Consider the following 22,010-nt stretch of genomic DNA (forward strand, 5'->3'; position numbering starts at 1 on the left):
GGATAAAGACACAAGAGGCTTGCACAGCAAACCTTCCCATGATAGGAAATGAACAGGAGTGAAAAACATGTTCTGTGATAAAGATCCGGACCTACAAGGATGGGCCAGGACGTGCTTGAGCCTAACACCGAATTACTCACATCGAAGATGGGGGAAGACACGGCTCAGCAGCAGCATGTAAAGGAAAAATTGGGGGTTTCATTACTAGCTCAACACATCAGCAACGGGGATGGAGTGAGTGTGAGCCGTCACAGTGTGGACAAAAGTGGTGCAGAGAGAACGTGGCTTCGAGGCCAGGTCTGCTCTCCACATCAGACAGCACCTTCACCCTCTCACCTCCACTCCTCCGCGGGTGAGACGGGAAGAGTAGCAGCTAAAGAGGGGGCTGGAGGACCGCCCGAAGGTGAGAGTTTGGGGCCAAACCTGTGGTGGCAGGGGTCCTGCCCTTCAGGGCTGGTCTTGCTATCCCCGGAGGGCAGCCTGCAGCCTGGAGCCCACCTTCTGAAGGTTCTTTTTAACCCTGACCCTGCGCTCTCCCTGGCTCCCCTCTCGTAGAATGTGCCCTCCATCCATGAGGTGGGGCTAAGGCGGCCATGTCCATAAGTGACCTCTGCCCCGCTGGCTAGGCTAGAAATCTGACCCGGGCGTGGGGCCAGCTACTAAGCCAGACTGAGTTATGAGATTCAGGCTGACCTCAGAAGTCAGGGGTGGTCACACCAGGCTGGCTGTGAGGCTGAGAAGCAGAGAGAGAAGGGGACGCAGAGACATGGACCGGCACAGAGCCAGGGGAGGGAGGGCCCGGCTTCCTCACCAGCCCTCCCAGGCAAGGGCTGGCCCTTCCTTCCTGATCCTGCCGTACCCATGACCCCGGGCTCCCGGAGACGCCCCAGGTCCTCCCAGTAAAACTCCCTTCCTTTTGTGCTTCTGTCAGCTCAGGCTGGTTTTTGTTCCTTGCAACTAAAGTCCTGACTGACGCAAATGTCACCAAGTGGGGGCCTGTCTTGGGGAAGGGGTCATGGAAGGTGAAGAAATGTAAAGCATCAGAAAATGAATTTGGGGAAGCTCAGAATAAAGCTAGAAGAATCAAGTCAACGTCCAGCCTAATGTCAGCCACACGGGACAGAAGGTGGCCCCTGAGCAGGGACCAGCAAGGCAGAACCCGGGGCGAGCGTGGGGATGCCGTGAAGACGTTCTAACCTCACTCCTGGTAGGAGCGGGTCATCTCCAGGAACCCCCTGGCCGGGGACGAAGGAGACGCTGGGGACAGACACATGGACAGCGGGCTCGGCCTCTCTCCTCCCTACAGCCCAGCCCAGGGCGGCCTGGCAGAGCGCTCCCGGGACGGGCCACACCACCTGCCCCCTCGGCCGGGCTGCAGCGCCACACACCCACCTGGAACCGGCCTCCCGCCTCCAGATGGTGAGTGTGGGGATCTCCGTGGCCCAAACTCCCCCGCCACACCCTCGCCTTCCAGATGGCGAAAACGAAGGCCAGAAACGAGCAGCCTGCTGGAGCTTCCGCAGCCAACCCGCGGCAGGGCCAGGCCGAGACTGTCACTCACACCCCACTCAGCCCTCGCCCCGCCCCTGCTCTGGCTGCACCCCCCCACCCCGGACCCCCGGCCAAGGCCGCCTTGGGGAAAAAGCTCCCAGAAGAGAACCATTCTTGTTACTATGTACCCCTACCCTGCATCTCCTCATCGGCTGCTGTCCTCAAAGCCACTCCCGCCGGCTCTTCCATAGCTTTCTTTAGGTCACACCATCCCCTCAGAGCCACCATCACAGAAACATGAAGTGGGTGACACTTTCTGCAGCCTCCCCAGACATGCCCTCTCTGGGAACTTTCCCATCCCAGTTCCCATAGATCTGAGTGGGAGGCTTCCCCCGCCCGCCCTCCACCCAGCGCTGTGCCGTTGCTCCAGGAAGCCCCATCCCCATGCCTTCCCTGGCTCAGAGCCGCAGCCCAGCAGGCACCCCTCCCCACGGGAGCCACCCTGACAGCGCGCCGGTGACACCCACCCCAGACGGCAAGGCCAGCCCGGTACCTGGCACAGCACTTGGTAACCATCCGAGAGGAAGCTCAGGCTCCAGTGACCACCCAGGCCATACCACGCTGGCACAGGAAGGAGCTCGATGAAGGGTCCCCAGGGCCATAAAACACATGCTTCTCCACCAACCCCGGCCTTGAAGTTTAGGCCTGGGCCGCTGACACATGTCAGGGAAGCCAAAGCCACTGTACCTGCCCTGGGAAAGCTATGAACTTATTCCACGGCCACTGGCTTTGTTCTCCATCCAGGAATCCCCTAAGAACTCAGGTGGGAATTCAAGGTCCTCAGTCCTAGAAAACCCGCTCAACAGCCCCACAGCACATCTGACGGGCCAGGGGCCCTCTTGCTGGACTGGGCAGCCAGGCACACTTCGCAGAAGGGTTGGGGAGAGCATGGTGAAAAGAGCCAGGTCACTCTGTCCAGTGGCACACTTCTCACACAGCAAATACGACCAGGATCAACCAGAAGACCCTCAAAGTCACAGAAACCCTTGCTCCAAGCCAACACTACAGCTTCAGAGACAGCTGTTCTGGGCAGATAGTTCCAGGGGTTTCCGGGAGCTTCCTCCCCCAAGCCACCATGGGCTCAGAGACTGAACTTCCCAGTGGAGGCCCCCCCTACCCCATGCCCCATCGAGGGACTCCTCACAGCACTGGCTGAATTCCCTGATCCTAGAAACCAATCTCTGATGCTTAAACACCCTCTCCTTTGGCCTCTGAGTGCAGCTCTCCTGCACGCACCCACCTCCGTGACCAGACTGTGAGCTCCTTCCAGGCTGGAACTGCATCCTACACGTGTCTCTGTGTCTTCAGGGCTTTGCAGCGCCCCAGGGCACAGTGCGCACTCCGTGAATGGAGGGGTAACTTGGCCCCCAGTTCCTATCAGAGTAAGTGGCTGTCTGCTACTGGATAACTGGTCTCCGCTGGACAAAAACCCTGAGTGCCTCTAGCTTGCCTGACCAGCTTCTAGCATCCTCCCCCCCGCACACAGTAGGCACCTACCCAGTTTCGTTAAATGAATGAATGAAACAAATGGAATGGAGATGCCTGGCTCCCACACAGGAAGCACAATGGCTCGTCAGCCTTACTGGGACCCCAGGCACCAGCACCCCCTCTCCCAATGCCCAGAGCCCGCCCCCAACAGTACGAGAGACTGGATCAGAGCCGGGCAGGGGTGCTGTCGTGGCGGTGGGGGGCTGCAGGGAAGCCGTGCCATGCGCAGCAGCAGAGCCCCCAGCTGTGCCCAGCATCTCCTCGGGACACGGCACCTGCCTCACTCACTGTCCGTCAGTCTTCAGCAAACGCTGACCGGGGACCTATTGGGTCACAGGCCCCAGAGGTTCACAGAGAAACACCATGGGCTCGGGCAGGGATTCCAAACCTCGATGCTAATGCTTCCTTTGAAGCATTTCCCCAGGAGCCCCACTTTTGAAATACTGTTTTTTTTTTAATCAAGCAAACTGTGTTTATTAAGAATTTAATTTCCTTATTTTCCTTTAATAAAAAAACATCCCTACCCGCTAATCACAGATTCCTCACCAGCAGGAGCTAATAACCGCTCTGACCACTGACTCTATAGGATTCCAGCCCAAAGCAAAGGAACCTGACATTTAACTTCGTCGGTGTGACCTTCTAACAGGTAAATGCAGGATCTTCCTTGATCCTTCTAGAAACAGGATCGCCGAGGAAGACTGCTGAAAACAGACTTTGCCTAAACCAACCCTGCCTTGTGCAAAGACACTAAGCCCCAGAGAGGTTAAACGTCTGGTCCAAGGCCGTCAGGCGTGGGAGGCCAGGCCCGGGCGGGTCTCGGTGGCATTCGGTGAAAGGGTCCGTGCTGCCACCGCTCCTCCTTTCTCCCAGCGCAGAACTGAAGCTAAACCCACCTCTCCCACCACCTCCCTCCTGGCCCTGAACCCTACGGACAGGGGCATACCTGCTGCCGCTCCACTGGGGTCAGCGTGGGTGAGATGCCTGCCGGCCTGCTGGCGTCCATGCTGTTCTTGGTCAGTGCTAGTGGCTGCTCCAGGCTGAGGCCGGGCAGGGACGCGAACAGCTGGCCGCCGTGCAGGCTCACGGTGGGGGCCACGGCGCGCTCGATGGGGCTGCGGCTCCGCTCCCGGGGGTCTTTTCGGCAGTCTCCGTTGGCAGTCTTGCTCCTGAAAGAGGGGGGAAGAGCGCTCAGACGGGAATACCCGGCATGCCCCAAATGGCGAATGGGATGCCGGCCCTGAGCCAGGCGCTGCACGCTCATGATGTCACAGAGTTCTCCACCGCGTGGGGGACAAAGACTTAGCAGTGTTCCCGTTTCCCGAGGCTCAGGTCAAACAGCTCACCAGGAAGCTGAGGAGCCCCAGTGCTAACCCAGGTCGGCGTGACTCCAAAGCCCCTCGGTGGCACCCTCCACCCGGCATCCCCCCCCCGCCCCACATCAGAGCCCTTCTATAATAAACTCCACGGGCTCGGGGCCTGGAGAACTAGCCTGTGTGCTCGGGGCCGGCTCGGCTGGACGTGGATCTGCCATTCAAAAGGATGAAGAGAACGATGACGCAAAGTCACCAGACACCTCCTATGGGGTGGATCCTGTTCTGGGCCTCCAGCAGCATGAGCTCTCCAGATCTTCCCGAAAGCACAAAGGAGATGCCAGAGCTACCTTTCCAGGGGACAGAACCGAGACTCAGGGCAGCGGAGCCGCGGCTGGTAAGGGGTGGCATCCCCGCGGCTCTACCATCCGGAACACACCAGCCACAGCAGTCAGCTTCAGCAGAGTCCCGGAGACCGCCGCCACATGTGCAGCGCTTGGCAGGTGCTGTGGGGAACACGGACGGGGCCGCCAACACCACCCCTCCCCACGACCTGAGTGACCTCAGCTCTGCAGCATCTGCTAGAGAACCGGTTGGGCACAGCCGATCAAAGACCAGGAATGCCGGTTCGGCTCAGCTCCCTCCTGCCCCGTTTATTGCAAGGGTTCCTTCTGCCTCGGGTCTTGGCCCCTTCCATCCACCACGGTCTTTGCTGCCGGCACCTTCTTTTTCTCATAACAAATGAGAAGTCTTTTAACTAGAAATGTGGCAGATAAAAATTTCAGTGACTTTTCTTTAAGGAATGCAAGTTATTCTCAGAGTCCACAAGCAACCATTCTCTTGCCTCAGTGGACAACCTGTTTTATAGCAGAGACGCCTAGGCTCACGCACTAAGAAACCCAGAGAAAGCAAAAGTCACAGCCTGCCTCGCTGCCTGTATAAGACAAAAGGTAAGTTGGAATTTTATACACACAGGCAGGTGCAGGTGTGCAACGGGCACGCCTTCTTCCATCGTAGGCTCACGTGCCCTTGTAGGAAAGAATACATACGGTCCCGTGTTCCCTTTGCCCCGTCCCCCCGGTGGCTATGTCTTGGAGAACTTCAGTGTAACACCACAGGCCAGCGACGGACACTCAATCGGCCAGCCTGACTCAGATGTCCTGCGTTACTTGTATTCCTCCACCACGACCTTTCCATAAAGCAGATCAAACCACATCACGCCCTTAGTTACCATTCTCAGTAGCTCAGCACCCCTTCTAGGCCTTTCCCATTCTGGTCCTGACCACCTTTCCACCCTCACGCCCCCAAGCATGGCGCTCTGCAGTTACAACAGTCTTCTTGCCATTCCCCAAGCAGACGTGCCACTTTCGGCCTCTAACCGTGTGTCTGTGCCCCCCCACACACACAACCCACTCACTGCTAACCGTGCCCGGCGCCTAACCGCGTGTGTCTGTGGCCCCCCCGCCACACACACAACCCACTCACTGCTAACCGTGTCTGCAGCTTTAGCTGCTGTGCCCTGGATCCCTGAGCGCCCTGTGCACACCTTTCATCAGGAACCCATCACACCACTATGAGCAATGTCTTCATCTCTGCACCGCCCCCCGACTTCCCCAGGGGCTTCTGGGAGCACACCAAGCCTGCACACCATGCACTCTCCTTGCCCAGCATGCCGCCTCGTGGGGCAGGCCCCCCAGGACCACGAGTGAACACAGAGAAGCAGCACACGGGTGACCGGGGCTGGCCACGGAACTGAGGACGGGCAGAATCGGGAAGATGTGAGGGCTGGGGAGCCAGCTGCAGGGTTGTTCGTGCCCTTCGGACGGGTGCCGAGCCTGGATCAACATTTCCTGCTAAATATACGTTTCATCACACTAGGAAAAGGTGACATCATCACAGTCCCCATCCTCAGTATCAGGTTTCCTTCTCAAGTTGGATAAAATACATTTGACAAGGTACGTAAACTGCCCCCAACACAATCTGCCCGCCGCCCGCCAAAATGAGCTCTGCGGAGGCCGCTGAATGGACCGTAGGACTGATGAGCTTCCCAGCCCGAATCCGCCTCTGTCCAAATCAGACTCCGGTTTCTCAAGCAAAGTTAACTGAGCCCCAGTTTTGTGAAGGCTACAGAAAGGGAGACACAGCCCTGCCTTCTTGCAGGCTCGTGACCCAAGGGGCAGCTATAGCACCAGAGAGCCAGACAGGCCCTGGATGGAGGCGGGATGCTGGAAAGAGTCGAGGGATGAAGAGCCGCCCAGGGCTGGCAGGACGGAGCAGCCGCAAGCTCAGGCAGCGCCTGTCTCCATCCAATGCCAAAGTCACCAGCACACACATAGGGCAGCACCCATCCCCCGAATCTGATGTCCAAGCGGCACTTCAGTATTAGTAGAGTGCGTTGATGTGTATGAACCCGGCAGAGCCTCGGGACAGCCAGACACGGCCTGGGGACCAGTAAACCACACCACAGGGGAAAGGGACGCCCCAAGGCAGCAGTCCATTTGGGGAAGGTCCAGTCGACCCCGGGTTCGACGGGCCGGCAGGCTGCTCGGCGGGACTTCCTCAGCGAGGCTCCGTGACCCTAGCTGTGTGCTACCATAGCTCTAGAATTGTCTCAAGGCATCCAGCTAACAGGGCAGAGGTGAAGAGAGGCCAGGGCCATACTCACAACCCACGCCCCCGAAGACCTGCTCTGCACCCACACTGCCCCCAGGAGCAGGGGAAGAGGACTTTGGGGAAGGTAACCTGAAAAACGGTCAACTGCAAGCATGACGCAGTGGGGCCTCACAGATCAGACAAGACACTGACAAACACAGAAAGAAAATGTCTGAAGAACCCGGTGTTCAATTTTAGTAAAATTATACATTACTCAATTTTCCAGCTCATTTTCCTGGTTCCCGGAGCTTAAAGACAGACACTGTTTTCCATGTTTCCCCCTCCTCCAGTGAATCATAGCCCAGGCTCCACGGTTTCCCAGAGAATCATGTGCTCACTGAGAGCAGACAAACCACACGCTTCCCGCCCGGGAGATCCAAGCCGCCCCCGTTCTAGTTAAAGACAAAGTCTGCTTATGAAAAACCAACTGCAGCCCTGTCGGGGCCCAAAGGGCTTCCAGGTGCTGGGCGGCTGACTCCCGGGACCCTGGCCCCTCGCCGGGAACCCGCACTCACCCGGGGGCGGCACCGCCACTGCCACTGTTCGAGGACAGGAAGCAGATGGGGGGACAAACGTGGAGAGGAGGTAAAAAGGAGGATGCCTACTGCACGTTCCTCCAGGACAAAGTGTCCCAGGAATGCCCTCTCTGAGCCGAGAAGCCAAGTGTCCACTGTGTCTGGGGGAAAGCACCGTGAGACAGCAGAAGAATCCATCCATCACGTGAAAAAAAGTGCACTGTGTCCATCTGTATTCTCATTAAAGTGAGGTTTTCCTGCCCTTAAACAGGAGCTGAGAGTTGAAAGCAAACCCTTGGGAAGGTATTACTTGTTATTCTGGGGCCTCAGCTGAACTCCATGAACTACTGACAGCTATTCAATAAACCAGTATGAGCCTGAATTCGGCCAGCAGGGGAAGGGCTATGGGCAGAAGCCATTTTAGTCAGTGCTTTCGAGGACACATTCTGGGCCCCGCGCCTCCCCCCGCCCGCCGCCTCGTGCTGCAGGTCTCTGGGCCCAGGTGAATGAGGCAGGGCCCAGTCAGTCCCTGCAGGAGCAAACTGAAGGTGTGCCACGGCCTCCGCATGCACAACAGTGGGGTGCAGACCCCGAGCAGTGGTGAGGCCCCGGAGCGGGGCAGGGGACCATGAGGGGAGGGTCAGAGCCAAGACACAGGCCTCTCCCCAGCACGGTCCTCCCACTCCCCTTCACTCCTTACTGGAGTGGTCGCCCTCTGGGAACCTACAGGACAGTAACAAACCTTCACGGTCCAGCACAAACAAGAAAAGTCAAGTCAGGGGGCTCCTGGGCGGCTCAGTCGGTTAAGTGTCTGCCTTCGGCTCAGGTCACGATCCTGGGGTCCTGGGATCGAGCCCTGCATCGGGCTCCCTGCTCGGCGGGGAGCCTGCTTCTCCCTCTGCCCCTGCCGCTCCCACCACTCATGCTCCCCCGCACGACTGCACACGTGTGCTCTCTAATAAATAAAATCTTCAATAATAATAATAATAAAGTCCGTAAAGCATTTTTAATTTTAAAAAGCTTCCTCAGACAACATACTTAATGCCACTGAATGCTACACTTAAAAATAGCTAGAGGGGGGCGCCTGGGTGGCTCAGTCGTTAAGCGTCTGCCTTCGGCTCAGGTCATGATCCCAGGGTCCTGGGATCGAGTCCCGCACCAGGCTCCCTGCTCAGCAGGAGACCTGCTTCTCCCTCTCCCACTCCCCCTGCTTGTGTTCCTGCTCTCGCTGTGTCTCTCTCTGTCAAATAAATAAATAAAATCTTAAAAAAAAAAAAATAGCTAGAGGGGCGCCTGCCTGGCTCAGTTGGAAGAACATGTGACTCCTGATCTTGGGGTTGTGAGTTCGAGCCCCACACTGGGTGTAGAGATTACAAAAAACAAAATAAACTTCTCTTAAAAATGGCTAGAATGGCTATATGTCCACATAATTGGTTTTTACTAGTATGAGTTTTGTTTTGTGCACTTGAAAATATCCTAAGAAGGGGTCAACAGGTGTCATCAGAGAGCCAAAAGGGCCCAGGGTCCAAAAAAGGTTTGGAGGGAGCCTGTGGTATGGCTGAGCCACAATGTGGAAGGAGCACAGGTCCCATGGAAGAGAGCCTGCCTATTACCTGAACATTCATCCAGGACTATTATGTGAGCAAAAAATAAACTTCTGTTGTTTTAATTTGGGGATTTATTGTTAGCAGAGCATAGCCTACTTCATGCAAAGACATTGATCCATTGATTTGTAGCATTTGTTGTTACCCTGGGGAAGTTCAGAACCAGACTGATATTTGTTCTGTGTCATTGCCCCACTTTATGTAATCCTCACTCCCTCCATTAAAAACAAGTTTTGGGTTTTTTTTAAACAACAACAACAAAAAATGGCTAGAATGGTACATGGTATGATAAAAATGCCTGACCAGAATTAAAAATAATAATCATTTTTTAAAAACAAAACGCATCCCACAGCCATTACTAACTGAGTCTCTCGGGTTTAAAATGGGGTAGGCGGTGCTGTCCCAGTTTTACAGAAATGAGGAGCATGATGGTGAAGATAAATACTTAGCCAAGGATAGAGGTAGAGGCAGAGCATCAGTCAGACATACCGACTGCTCAGCCATCCTCTCCCCTATGAGAGCCCCTCACCACCTCCTGCTCCGCCCTAGGCTTCCAGGAGGTCTTCCCCCACCCCCAGACTGCGAGGATGGAGGGAACAGTGGACACGCGCAATGGGACCAGCCCTCCATCGTGTCAGCCTTGCTTTCCAGTCAGCCAGCTCCACGGGATGCTTTGGAGGGCCCCACACACCCCATGCTCTGCCCTCTCCCAGCACCCCGGGTAGGGCTGGGCACATAGTGGACGTTTAACTCTTCACTGAATCACGAATAAGTGAATTATTGAAGTACCTACATTATGTGTGCATCCAGTGAACAGCATCTGTGGTGAATGAGAAAGGAATTAAAGAAATTTCAGAGACAATTCCCAGCAAGAGAGACTTTCTGAAAAAGCAGAATTTAGGGAGCATTTAAATATTGAGAATAAACAGTAGTGAAATGTTTTTTCTCTGTAACTACCTTCCCCATTTTTTGTCCTCCTGCCCCCCCCAAATGTCCCCTAGGTCATCAACCACCACCCCGCTTTCTCCTGGTGAGCAGGGTAATTCACGGCTTCCTGACAAGCAAGAGGGCACTTGGGTGTGTCCCCAAGACACCCCATCAAGCCTGTCACTCCTTGGTACCAACTACAGACAGGAAGCAGAGGGGTGGTGACACCACCAGGACATCGTGGTGCAGAGGGAAGGCAGAGACCCCCTCCTGGGTTCAAGATGATGAGCTGTGTGTCACAGGCAGGAAAAGCTGGGAAATACTGGCATTCACAGTGCCCCAAAGACACAGAACAATCTGGGACCTTTGCTTCAATCACAAACATGTGCTGGTCAGCAGTGGAAAGGGGACAGAGACTGCCTTGACTTTAACTGTGGGGAGACACTGTGTTGCATGTGACCATTATCATCACTTGACAATAAGAAAAAAGCCAGAGCCCTACCACCATCAAAGGTCCAAGGGGACCCAACCTGCGCATGAAGGGCACTGCAGTCGGTGAATTACGCTGTTGCACTTCTATCCACCCACAAAACCATGTTCCCCCACGAGCTCCCCACAAAGGTACCGTCCCTCTTCTGCTAGCTCAGATTTCAAAAAGCAACTACATGGAACCAAGCCACACACCTATTTGCTCTATTGCATGACATGTGCAACCTACAGTCCCAGTGAGAAGCGTATACCACTGCAATGTTGCCCTTAGGAAGTAGTGTCCAAAAATACAATGCACTCAAAGTCAGGGAATTCCTCCATTTACCCTGATTATCTTTATTATCGTGAACTATCATTTATTGAATGTTACACGCCAGATATTCTAGACCTTACTGTCTTATTAAACCCCTCACTACACTGCAAAGTATCATCCCCGTTTTACAGGGGAGGAAACTGAGGTTCAGAGAGGTTAAGTAGCTCATCGAAAGTTGCAAACAGTACAGTACAAGGATTCTAATGTCTAATGTCTATGTGACTGGCTCCAAAGCCTTTCCTTTGCCCCTTTCCCTCTCAAGAGAGAGGGAGAGCAGCAGGGAAAACGACAAGGACCTGTGTACCCACCACCCAGGACTGACAAATGAAATCACACATGGTGTTCGCTTCTGACCTTTTCTTTCCTCTTACGGGAAATGCTGGCAGCAATCGATGCAGCAGAAAGCGGCAGACACGACCGAAGCCCTTCCTTCATGCTCCCCCTGCCCTGGCTCACGTCCCCCCTTCATCTCCAGATGCACCGCTGTCCTGTATCTGGGGGGTCTTCCTATCTGAGCTTAGGAACTCTCACCACAGAGGAGTCTGTCTATAAACACCACGCGGCACATCTTGAATTTAACATTATGGCCTCACACCGCACGTACGGCCTTACGACTGCGCTGTCGTACCGTCATCCTGCTTGGACCATCATCTCTGGTTTGTTCTTGTCCACTGTCCCATGGTGCTTCTGTCCTTTCCATCCTGGCAACAGGGGTTTCTGGGTGCCTCTCAGGTAGGCATCTAGAAGTACGCTGCTGGGTTGCAGAGCTTACCACCCTCTGGACTTCAGCGGATGTCGCCAAAACCCTTTATGACGTAGCCGTCCACTCGGCACCGGCTTAGCCAGCGGTGCGTCACCGGCCCTGGCGACGTGCATCCTCCACGATGTCCAGCTTTGGCGGCCTGTGGATTTCTGCCATTCTTGTGGCGTGGAGTCATTCCTCGTTGGTATTTTAACTTGCATTTCTCCAGTCACCAGAGCAGTTGAGCATATTTTCATACATCTATTGGTCATTCTATTTCCCACTATAAATTGCTTTTAATTTGTTATGGGTTGAACTGTGTTTCCCCCAAAAGATGTTGGAAGTCCTAATCCCCAGGACCTGTAAATGTAATTTCATGTGGAAAGAGTCTTTGCAGATAATCAAGTTAAGATGAGGTCATGAGGGTGGGCCCTAATCCAATAGGACTGGCGTCCTTATAAACAGGGGGAAATTTGAACAAAATGGCAAAGGGGAAACGGCACGAGAAGGAGAATGCCATCTACAAGCCAAGGAATGCTTGAGGCCACAAGAAGTTAGGAAAGAGGCAAGAACAGATCCACACTCACAGCTCTCAAGAAGACACCAACCTTGCTGACACCCTGATCTGGGACTTGTAGTCTCCAGGACTGGGAGACAATCTATTTCTCCTGTTTGGGCCCTCTACTTTGTGGTACTTTGTCAGGGCGTTCCTGGGAAACCAGTACAATTTCCATGGCTTTTCCCCACCATTGTTTTATACTTCTTTATTCTCCACAATCATGGTTTTTTCTGCTTTATCTGTAATTAATACATCCTGCCCCCCTGCGAATGCACGAATGTCTTCAAGCTTCATTTTCAAAGAGGCTCCTAAGATCCACTGGACCTTGTCATGCATGCCTGTCATTAGGAGGCATAGTTAATGAACACCAAGAAATGACGACACAAGTTGAGACAGTGTATGTGAGGCCAGGCCTGCCAGGGAGAAGCTGGAGGGTTAAGCTGTCCCCACTTCACTTCCAAGAGCAATTCAGGAAGCCAGGAAAAGGTATCCCCAGCTGCCCCCACATACAAGAGGGAAGACACCTGTCAGCCAAGTTATAATCCAAAACCTTTTGGCTCAGTAACATTTTGGACAGATGACGGCATAAATGACCCACCAGATCTTTCCATCATTCCTGCACTGATGGGCCCATCAATAACCAACCCCTCAAGCCCCTGGGCCAACTGTGAGTACTGTCCCCCGCCTTCCTGCATCAGTGCGTGCTTGTGCAAGCCGTCTGGGGCGCCCGCCACCATGCCCTTGGAACACGGAGGGAACCAGAGCTGAGAGGTGGAGCGATCACCCAAGGTCACGAGGCAGGTAGGTGGTGAGGCAGGGACTCAAATGAGGCCAACCCTTCCTCTTCTGCAGAAATGGCCTTCAGGGGCTTCAGAAACAGCACATTTCTCTAGGGCAGGGAGAGGGGGAGAGATCACAAAGAGGAAATATGTATCTAAGTGACATTTCCGCCGTTACCGACTTGGACTCTGTCTCTGTAATTGCGTCAAGGGTTTCCAATCAAAGCCTTCCCAGGAGTGAGAGGCACTAAATTAGTATAAGGACATCTCTGCATACTCTCCAGCCTTCAAGATTCCTCAGATTTCCCTCCATTCCTCCCTCAGGCCAGCCGTCATGAGCGTTCTGGGAACTCCTGCCCTTCTTTCTGCAGGAGACAGGAAGGAACTCCAGAGGAAAGTGGGTCTCTCCTTAAGCACAATTACTATGCAGATCTGCACACACACACAAGGAACCCCAGGGCAGCCAGGAAACCTGACTGACGTCACCTGGAGCCACAGGGTTGCGCGTACCCAGCACAACCACTTAAGTAAAGCCTCAAGATAAAATTGAAATGTAAAGCCTTAGGAGAGAATACATTTTTCAACTATTTTAGTTAGAAACCTGTCTCAGGGGCGCCTGGGTGGCTCAGTCATTAAACGTCTGCCTTCGGCTCAGGTCATGGTCCCGGGGTCCTGGGATCGAGCCCCGCATCGGGCTCCCTGCTCAGTGGCAAGCCTGCTTCTCCCTCTCCCACTCCCCCTGCTTGTGTTCCCTCTCTCGCTGTCTCTCTCTGTCAAATAAATAAAATCTTAAAAAAAAAAAAAAAAGGAACCTGTCTGAAACATCCCACGACTTCTTTCCTTTCTTGGTGACTCAGGATCTTCATTCAGCATAAACACAGCTCTAGGATATGACGGAGCAGGGCCCCGTGACAGGCCTGGCCCAAGTCGTCTCAGGCTGCTCGGCCGTGTGCATTCCTGGGTCAGCGACGACAGGGTCACTCCTGGAGAAGCCACCGCCACTGTTCGTCACCCTGCTCCTCATGGTGGGCCAAGAAGCAAGGCAACGAGGTATGCCAGAGCAGTGTGTAAAGGAAGAGTAGACAGGCCCCCTTCCCCGTCTCCCACTCCAGCATTCACAGAGCCAACCGCCTGCACAAAGGAAAAACTTTCCAGAACTGTCACCCATAGGAGGCAAGACTCCCAGCAGCGCCGGTGGGTGGGGCAAAGCTCTCGCTGGGAGACTCAAGCCAGTTTCCAAATAGCTCAACCCCATGTAAATAAGGCATTGGTTTTCTTTGACCAGACCCTTCTGCACATGTTTTCCATCATCAGCTGAGACACGAGGAAAAACTAACGTTTGAGAAAAGAGGTCAACCTGACAACATGACTTGTAGAGCATCTCATCCAGCCCTCCCCCACCACACCACGGTTGCCAATGACCGCCACCAAGGCAGCGGGCCTCCACCTGTGGGCAGGGGCCCCAGGGTCCACGCGCACAGCAAGCGCCGCTCACCCCGCGGACAGATCACACGGCCCACAAGTGCACACTCGCGGAGTTTTCATGTGAATGGAGGTGTGCCTGAGACTCATAAAATATAAATTAATTTAAAATTCCTACTGCTGGGATGCCTGGGTGGCTCAGTCGTTAAGCATCTGCCTTCAGCTCAGGTCATGAGCCAGGGTCCTGGGACCGAGCCCCGCCTCGGGCTCCCTGCTCCGCGGGAAGCCTGCTTCTCCCTCTCCCACTCCCCCTGCTTGTGTTCACTCTCTCACTCTCTCTCTCTGTCAAATAAATACATAAAATCTTAAAAAAAAAAAATTCCTACTGCTACTAAACTGGTAGGAGCGTTTGTCATTATGTAGTCTCTCGATGAAAGATATTTAAAAAATACAACCACTATCATATTTTTGTCATTAAGCAGAGTCCTTGTACCAGAGATGGGATGGAAAACATTATGTCGTCCCTTCTGTAACTGAGCTAAAATGTCTGAGGTGGACAAAAGCCTAGAAAAGACCATCTACCTCCCTTCACAACAACAGCAGCATCAATATGGTGTTATTCTGCTCTGCTGTCCTCATTTAGGGAATGCTTGGGTCAGCTGGGGCCGGACGGGCGAATGAGGGGGAGCAAAGGGACCTGCCCACCGAGAACTGTCGAATGCCAGTGCCGGCTTTGCTGGGTCAACCCAGAGCTCAGCTATCCCTGCTGCTTCCCCTACCCACCCCCCTGCCCCAGTCTGATTCTAAGATCCACAGGCATACCTTCCTTGTGCTAGAAAAGTGGTGTGTGACCTGCTGCTTTACACACCCTCCTCAGGAAGGTGGAGGATGGAAGCACCCCCCCCGCCTTGCTTAGCTATCCACTGGTCTGAGACCCAGAGAGAAGAAAGGTCCCTCGAGACACACCTAGGATGAAACAAACTCGGGAAAGTGACTTCCACGCACAGCACGCTGCTCAGAAGACTTCACCAGTCGGTGTCTAGACCGGTGCCTGGCTCACAGTGACTAACTTCCAAATGAACCAACCAAAGAGCACATGAATTCTTAGGAAAAACCAGCACTAACTGGCCTGAACAAGGCAGAGGAGCTCACGAAGCTGGTGACCCAAGCAGCACTGACACAGGGGGACCTGGAGAGCCCACTGCAGCCATCGCAAAACCCCCGGAAAAGACTGGTCTGAAAACACCTTCAATCGTTATTCCTGCTTCCATTCTTCTGGGCTGGTACCGAGCCATCCTTCATAACCCCACTCAAGTTCTTCAGAAGCCTTACTCTTAGTGTTTACTCTGCATTTCGCTGCAAATCGTTGGAAAACATTATAAAGCCATTTAGCAAAAAGACTGGATGTTTTGTCCTGCTCAAAGGAAGGAAGCTTCATGGTAAAACGGCCGGGAATAAAGGAGAGAGTGAGGAATCAGAGCATCCCTAAGATGGCCATAAGGCTACTTTTTATTTTAACTGAAGTATAGTTGATGCACAATGTTACATTAGTTTCAGGTGTACCACATGGTGATCCCACACGTCTATATGTTCTTCCTCACACATCCCTATTAGAGTGCCACTAGGTTCCCTGTGCTGTGCCTTCCACCCCCGTGACTCATTCATTCCATAACTGAGGGGCAGCTACTTCTTAAACACTTCTGAGGATGGGCACTTACCTCCTCTTCAGGCATTTCACTCTACGACTGAAGAGCTTCAATGAAAGGCTCTTCCTCACAATGAATGAAATCTGCTTTCCAGTATGATTCTTTGGTCAAAGGTCCAAACCTTTGGGAAGCGTTTCGAAAAACTCAATGAAGTCTATTTCCTCTTCTAACTCCTGGAAAACTGCTGTGTCAGTCCTGCCATACCCAGATTTCTCTTCACCACAGAATTGCTCCGAATTATACTGGACTGGACCCCTTACCATCCTGACACCCACCTCCACATGCCCTACAAATGAACATTCATCTGTAAGTGTGGTGCCCAGAACTAAAGATAATACTCCAGATACGATCTAACGCAGAGCACACGGGAAAAGATAACTCCCTTCAACTTGTGGTAGTATAATTCTGAACCAAACATCAGGACATAAGGTCTAGTAAGTAAGAACTAAGGTCAACAGAATAGAACACTCCAAATCAGGATGATTTCAACACTGTCAGTCATCTAGAACTACACTTTTAACAGCATTACCCAAGATGCCAACAGTTATTTCAGCACCTGGGTCACTGAGTAAGTGTGTGGTCTTCTAAGTGCCTCCTACTCTTTTTATTTTAACTTGGCTATCTGTGTGACCCCACCTTGGCAAGGATTACAGATGAATTACCAGCCATATTTGCATCACATGTGCGCGCACATCGGAGATACACGGGCCAATGTCCTGCCTGTGCTACGGGTTTGCCGCAGCTCCCTCCTCCCCTATGCACACCCACACAGTCACCTTCCTGCACCTGACGCTGGTGGCAACCAGTTCCAAATGATTTCCTGACTTCTTGATATGAGAGGATAACCTCTAATTCAGTATATTTATTCAACACCAAACAAAAATTGGCCAGTTTTTCCTCTCAAAACCACCCACCTGCCCTGACATCAGAAACTTCTGTCTAAATTATTGAGTTAAATTGTCATATAACTAGACTAAAAAGTTTGAAAATTTAAGTATGGTGTATGTAAAGTGATTAAATATTCATCTAATAAAATATAATGAGGGATCTGCCCAATATTCTTTAAAACAGTAGTAGCAAAGAACCTCAAAGACCTTTTCTCTGAGAGTAAATTATGTAGTGCATTAATGCTAGGCGTTTAGTGCATTAATTCCCTCTGAGCATCCAGACAGTCTAGGCTGAACCCCATCTTTCAAAGACTAGAGAAAAAGTTGGCCCCCTTTTTTTTTTAACACAGACTACATGATAGGAACAAGATGTGAATTAATGATTATTTTGAGGACCCACAGGTGCTTGGAAAAGGCTATTACAATTGATAGGCAAATCACACATCAATCTCTATTCTTAAAGCAGAGTTCCCAAAGGACTAAAAACAAACAAAAAAAACCCACAGATGGCCTATTTCATTTATCTCTGAGTTATAAAGTTGCATTTCCTTACAAATAATCCTCATTTGCAAACTTCATGGACTTCAGAACTAATTAAGCTGTCCACTTGGTTCTATTGTAACATCATGAACATCTAAAAGCCATTCCCTGGCTACTAAAATCATGTCCATATCCCAAACCTGAAACCTGGAAAAAAAAACTGGGGGGTGGGGGGAGGAACCTCAGGGAACCTGGTGATTCTGTTCAACAATGAGGTGGCATTTTCCCCAAACTCTTGAGTTGATGAGACTAGAGACTAGAACACCTTTGGAGAATCCAGAGGACCACCATTCCCTAATACCCCGATGACATAAACCCTCTCCTTTTCTTGGGGAGTACAAAACCAAATGGTAATCATTAATCCTAACTTTACCCTTTAAATTACAATCATCACCCCCCCCAAGAGTCATCACACTGTGACTCTCTAGTATTAGGCACCGAATATCATATCTCCAGGGAGCTGGACTTCGGCTGTCTTCCAAACCGTTTACCTCCTCCTTATATACCGCTCATCCCAGCTGAGTATGGAACACATAATAGAGTCATTATTGTTTATTCAAGTGAACTGAAGTTAATCATTAGTTTTTAGAAGATTATTTTTTTACTGTGGTAAAATATACATAAAATTCACCATTTTAGTCATTTTTAAGTATGCCACTGAGTGGCATATTCACATTGTTGTGCAACCATCAGCACCATCCACCTCCAGAATATTTTCATCTTCCCAAACTGAAACTCTGTCTCCATTAAACACAAACTCCCCATTCCCCTCCCCTTCACCTGACAACCACCACCCTACTTTCCCTATGAATTTGACTCCTTGCATAAATGGAATCATTCACTATTTGTCCTTTTGTGACTAGCACATTTCACGTGGCAAATGTCTTCAAGGTTCGTCTGTGTTGTAGTGTGTGTCAGAACTGTCCCCTTTTTTAAGGCTGAATGATATTCCATTATGCGCATACATATTTTATCTGTTCATCCAGTGATGGACATTTGGGTTGTTTCCACCTGCTGGCTATTTTGAATAATGCTGCTATGAACATGGGTAGGCAAATAATAATTTGAGTCTCTGCTTTCAATTCTTTGGGGCACATACAAGTAAAGTGGACTTGCTGGATCATATGGTAATTCTATATTAAATTTTTAGTCCTTACAAGTTTTGATAAATCATCTACATGTTTGTCCCTCTCTACTAGAGAAAAATAAAAGGTTTCCAAAAGGATGGTTCTGGCCCACAACAACAACAAAAATTCAAGTCTTGGTAACCACGGTCCAAGTGGTCCATGAGAGAAATGCTCATGAATAATGTAAATATTTTAAATAAAATTAAGTAAACAAAGAACATCCATCACCCAGCTCACGAAATTCAGCAAACTCAGGCACACACAGGGATGGGAGTCGATGCTGTAATCACCAGTGAGCATTTTGGATACTCACAAACTACATATTTGTGGTTCTCATTTCTCACTATGGGCCTTTAAAAATTACTTCGAGTCATCCAAGGATGGCTAATGTTAATAATAGTAATAACTACCACTTGTAGAACATTAGCGTACTGTTTTACAAAGTGTTTTGCACATATATTATCGTGAACAGATCTTGTTCAGTCTGCAACTCTTCTGTACTCCCAGAAAATGTGTTTCTCCAGTGATGAAACTAAAACCCCGTGCGCCTACCTGTGCGGGCAGGTGAGGGCCCCAGCCCTCAGGTAGGCAGTCACCTCACTCCGTTTTAACCTGAGCTTCGATTCAGAGCAAGGAGGGGCGGGGAGGGTGGGGGGTGGGAGGCCGCTCCGTGGAGTTATCTGACAAGTTACTGAGAGATTAAACAAAAGCACTCATTTTCTATTAAATGTGAAGGATCTCTCCATCACTAATTGATCCAACTCACAGAGAGGGGACTCAAGTAAAATTTCCACGGAGGGAAGTGGTCAAGTAGCTGAGGTCAAAACCTCCAGACTGCAATTGTGGCCAAGGGCTTTTATTTCCCTTGTAATTTTCTTTAAGAATAAATGTTAAACCTAAAACATACCCCCTTTTGGAGGCGATCCTGCCAGCTGAAATGAGTAGGAAGAAAAAGCACCCAGTACTCCCTGAATCAGCAGCCACTCAAACTATGCGCCATTGTCTTGAGGCGGTCACATGATAGCCCGGCCTGGCAAGAACATGTCAGCCATCACCTGAAGCCCAGTTACTTCCAGTCCACTAAGGCTACAATTACGAGTGTGCGTTAACCCTTCCAGCTCACACGTGTCATCGGGGGCCAGGGCGGCAGCCCCGTGGACAGCCCTCTCCCTGCGGCCAGGCCCCTCTCCGGAGCAGCGCGGTGGGGGGGGTGGGGTGGGGGAGGGACATGGCTCTGACTGGGACACAGTGCCATCTGGTGAGGAGAGAGGGCTGGGCAGGAACACCACTGCTGTCCCTTCTGAGCAAAGTCAACTCTACCTCTCCCAGTACTCGCTGCCTCATAGTTTAAATTAATTACAGCTGAAAATACAGGGTTGCCATCTGGTTTGAAAAAGCAAGGATAAGGGAATAAAATGAAAGGGTTTTTGGTACTAACCTCACTTTAATCATTGCCAAAGAGCATGAAGACAGCCCAGCGTCCTCCCACAAGAAAGCCTTGGGCCTCACAAACTTGGCAAGCAGGCCCAGGCACAAAAGTGGGTAGGCAGAACGCCTGTCAGAATAAGAGTCCCCGTCAGCGAGGAGAGCTGCAAGGTAAGGGGGCCTGCCTGCCCCCGCACTGCAAGCAAAGTTTCCTGCGGGTCCTGGGATAGATTGGTAACTCCTGGGAGGGTTTATTTACACACAGTGTCTTGCCAAAATGTTACATGCATCATTACAGTTCCATTTTGTGCGCAAATAGATCTGCTGTCAGAATTACAGCATGCGATTTCCTCTTTCTTTGTTTCTCCATCTTCCATAACATAAGGCTTTTTTATAAAACTCTAAATAAGGCTAAACAAAACACAGGAGAGGAAGGTTGCTGGAGAAGCGAGCCAGCTCTGACGGAGCCACGCATGCGGCTCCGCGGCACCCTCGCATCTGGCCCCTCAGTGAAGGAATGTCAAAAATCCTCGTTTTTCCTCCACTGCAGCCTCAACTAGTCTCACTTGTGTCTTGTAGGAAGCAACTTCCTCTGCTTTCCTCCCACCAGGAGAATCCTGGATGAGAGGCTCTTTTCTATTAGGACTCGGGCTGCAGAGAACTGCGGACTGTGGGCACCAGGAAGGCAAAGGTACCACCACAGTCCTTGCTTTGTCTTGACGGGCTTTCGGTGGGTGCAAAAAACTTCCACATCTGCAGGTTTCTCAATCAACCGCACCCCAGCATCAAGTGGCCCATCAAGGCAGGGCATCAAGCCAGATTTTCAACCCAATTTAAATCTTCTCCTGCCCACCACCTGAGTCCCCCCCCCCACCCCGCCCCGTCACCCAGGTGAGTTTTGCAAACAAAACCCGGATGTACCCGAACTGCTTTCAGAATGGGAATCCTCCCCACCCCCGAGGCACAATGGTGTTGACTGGAATAAACTCTAATCAATAGGTTGTGGTCATTCATAAACCACAGATCAGAATGCTAACAGAGAAGGTAAAAGCAGATTATGACGATAAGCATTTCTGTTCTAGGGAAAAACACATCTTCAACCCAAAAATGATTCGAAAGTTGTCTTCCAAATCCTGCCCTGACAGAATCATTGTCTATAGCAACAGTGTCCATAACATTCAGAATCTCAGGAGTGCAACTTTCGAGTAAATGGTACATCTGTCAAACCACAGGAAACATCTGGTAAAATGGTTAAATAAAAACAGAATCTAAACTTTTGATTTCAGAGCTTACTTATGGTGCCCACTAAGAGGCTATTAAAACAAACACCGAAAGCACTCTGGCCACGCACAGTGCTCATAGCAAAAGTGCGATAGCAAAAGATGTCCTCGGGGGAAAGGGAAGGACAAAGCAGACAAGTCAGGAAAGGAAGGCGATGACCGCTCCTCCCAGGGCTCTGTCCTGCACACCAGGCACAGCTAAGTCCCCTCCCCTGACCAGGGCTGACTCCTTCCCTGCACACCCACATCCCCCATGCCACCAACAAAGAGGCACTTGGGAAATGCCGGATAAAATGAACTAATGAAGTAATGCACAAACAATAGGCTTTTCTCCATCCCACAGCAAACGTGTATTAAGTAGATACAATTATCCTACCATCAAAACACAGCAGATGTGTTACACGGTACTCACCAACACATTTCAGTCCCTCCCAGAACACTTTAGACGACTCTTCCATTAAAGAAAAGATTGAATGATTCAACCACTTCCAAATTTTAAAAAAAAATCTGTATTTCAAAAGAACAGTAATGCTGAAAAGCAAATGGCAAACTAGGAAAACGGGTTATTTTCCTAACATATCTGATGAAAGATCCTTGACACGAAAAGTTGTAACACAGTAAGAGAAAAATGAATGCCCTACTTAAAAAAGAGTGAAAGATACAAAGTCAAAAAGAAGAAATCCAAATGGCCAGT

The 22,010-nt window shown here is 51.2% G+C and overlaps 1 protein-coding gene across 6 annotated transcripts in view; it reads right to left on the reverse strand.

The window, feature by feature from the left end:
• VGLL4 (vestigial like family member 4) overlaps positions 1–22,010 on the reverse strand; it is a 150,157-nt gene that overhangs the window by 2,756 nt on the left and 125,391 nt on the right. For 5 of the 6 annotated variants that reach the window (XM_073901657.1, XM_025885361.2, XM_073901658.1 and 2 more), the window contains one exon: positions 3,983–4,205. In XM_073901657.1, the coding sequence (XP_073757758.1) occupies positions 3,983–4,205 (223 nt within the window). Of the gene's footprint in view, positions 1–3,982; positions 4,206–20,049; positions 20,126–22,010 lie in introns of those variants that run through there. The other variant, XM_073901660.1, reaches the window with a different exon arrangement.

Source organism: Callorhinus ursinus, unplaced genomic scaffold (assembly GCF_003265705.2).
Source record: "Callorhinus ursinus isolate GAN/ISIS: 27379988/994484 unplaced genomic scaffold, GSC_fseal_2.0 scaffold15, whole genome shotgun sequence".
Taxonomy (NCBI): Eukaryota; Metazoa; Chordata; class Mammalia; order Carnivora; family Otariidae; genus Callorhinus; species Callorhinus ursinus.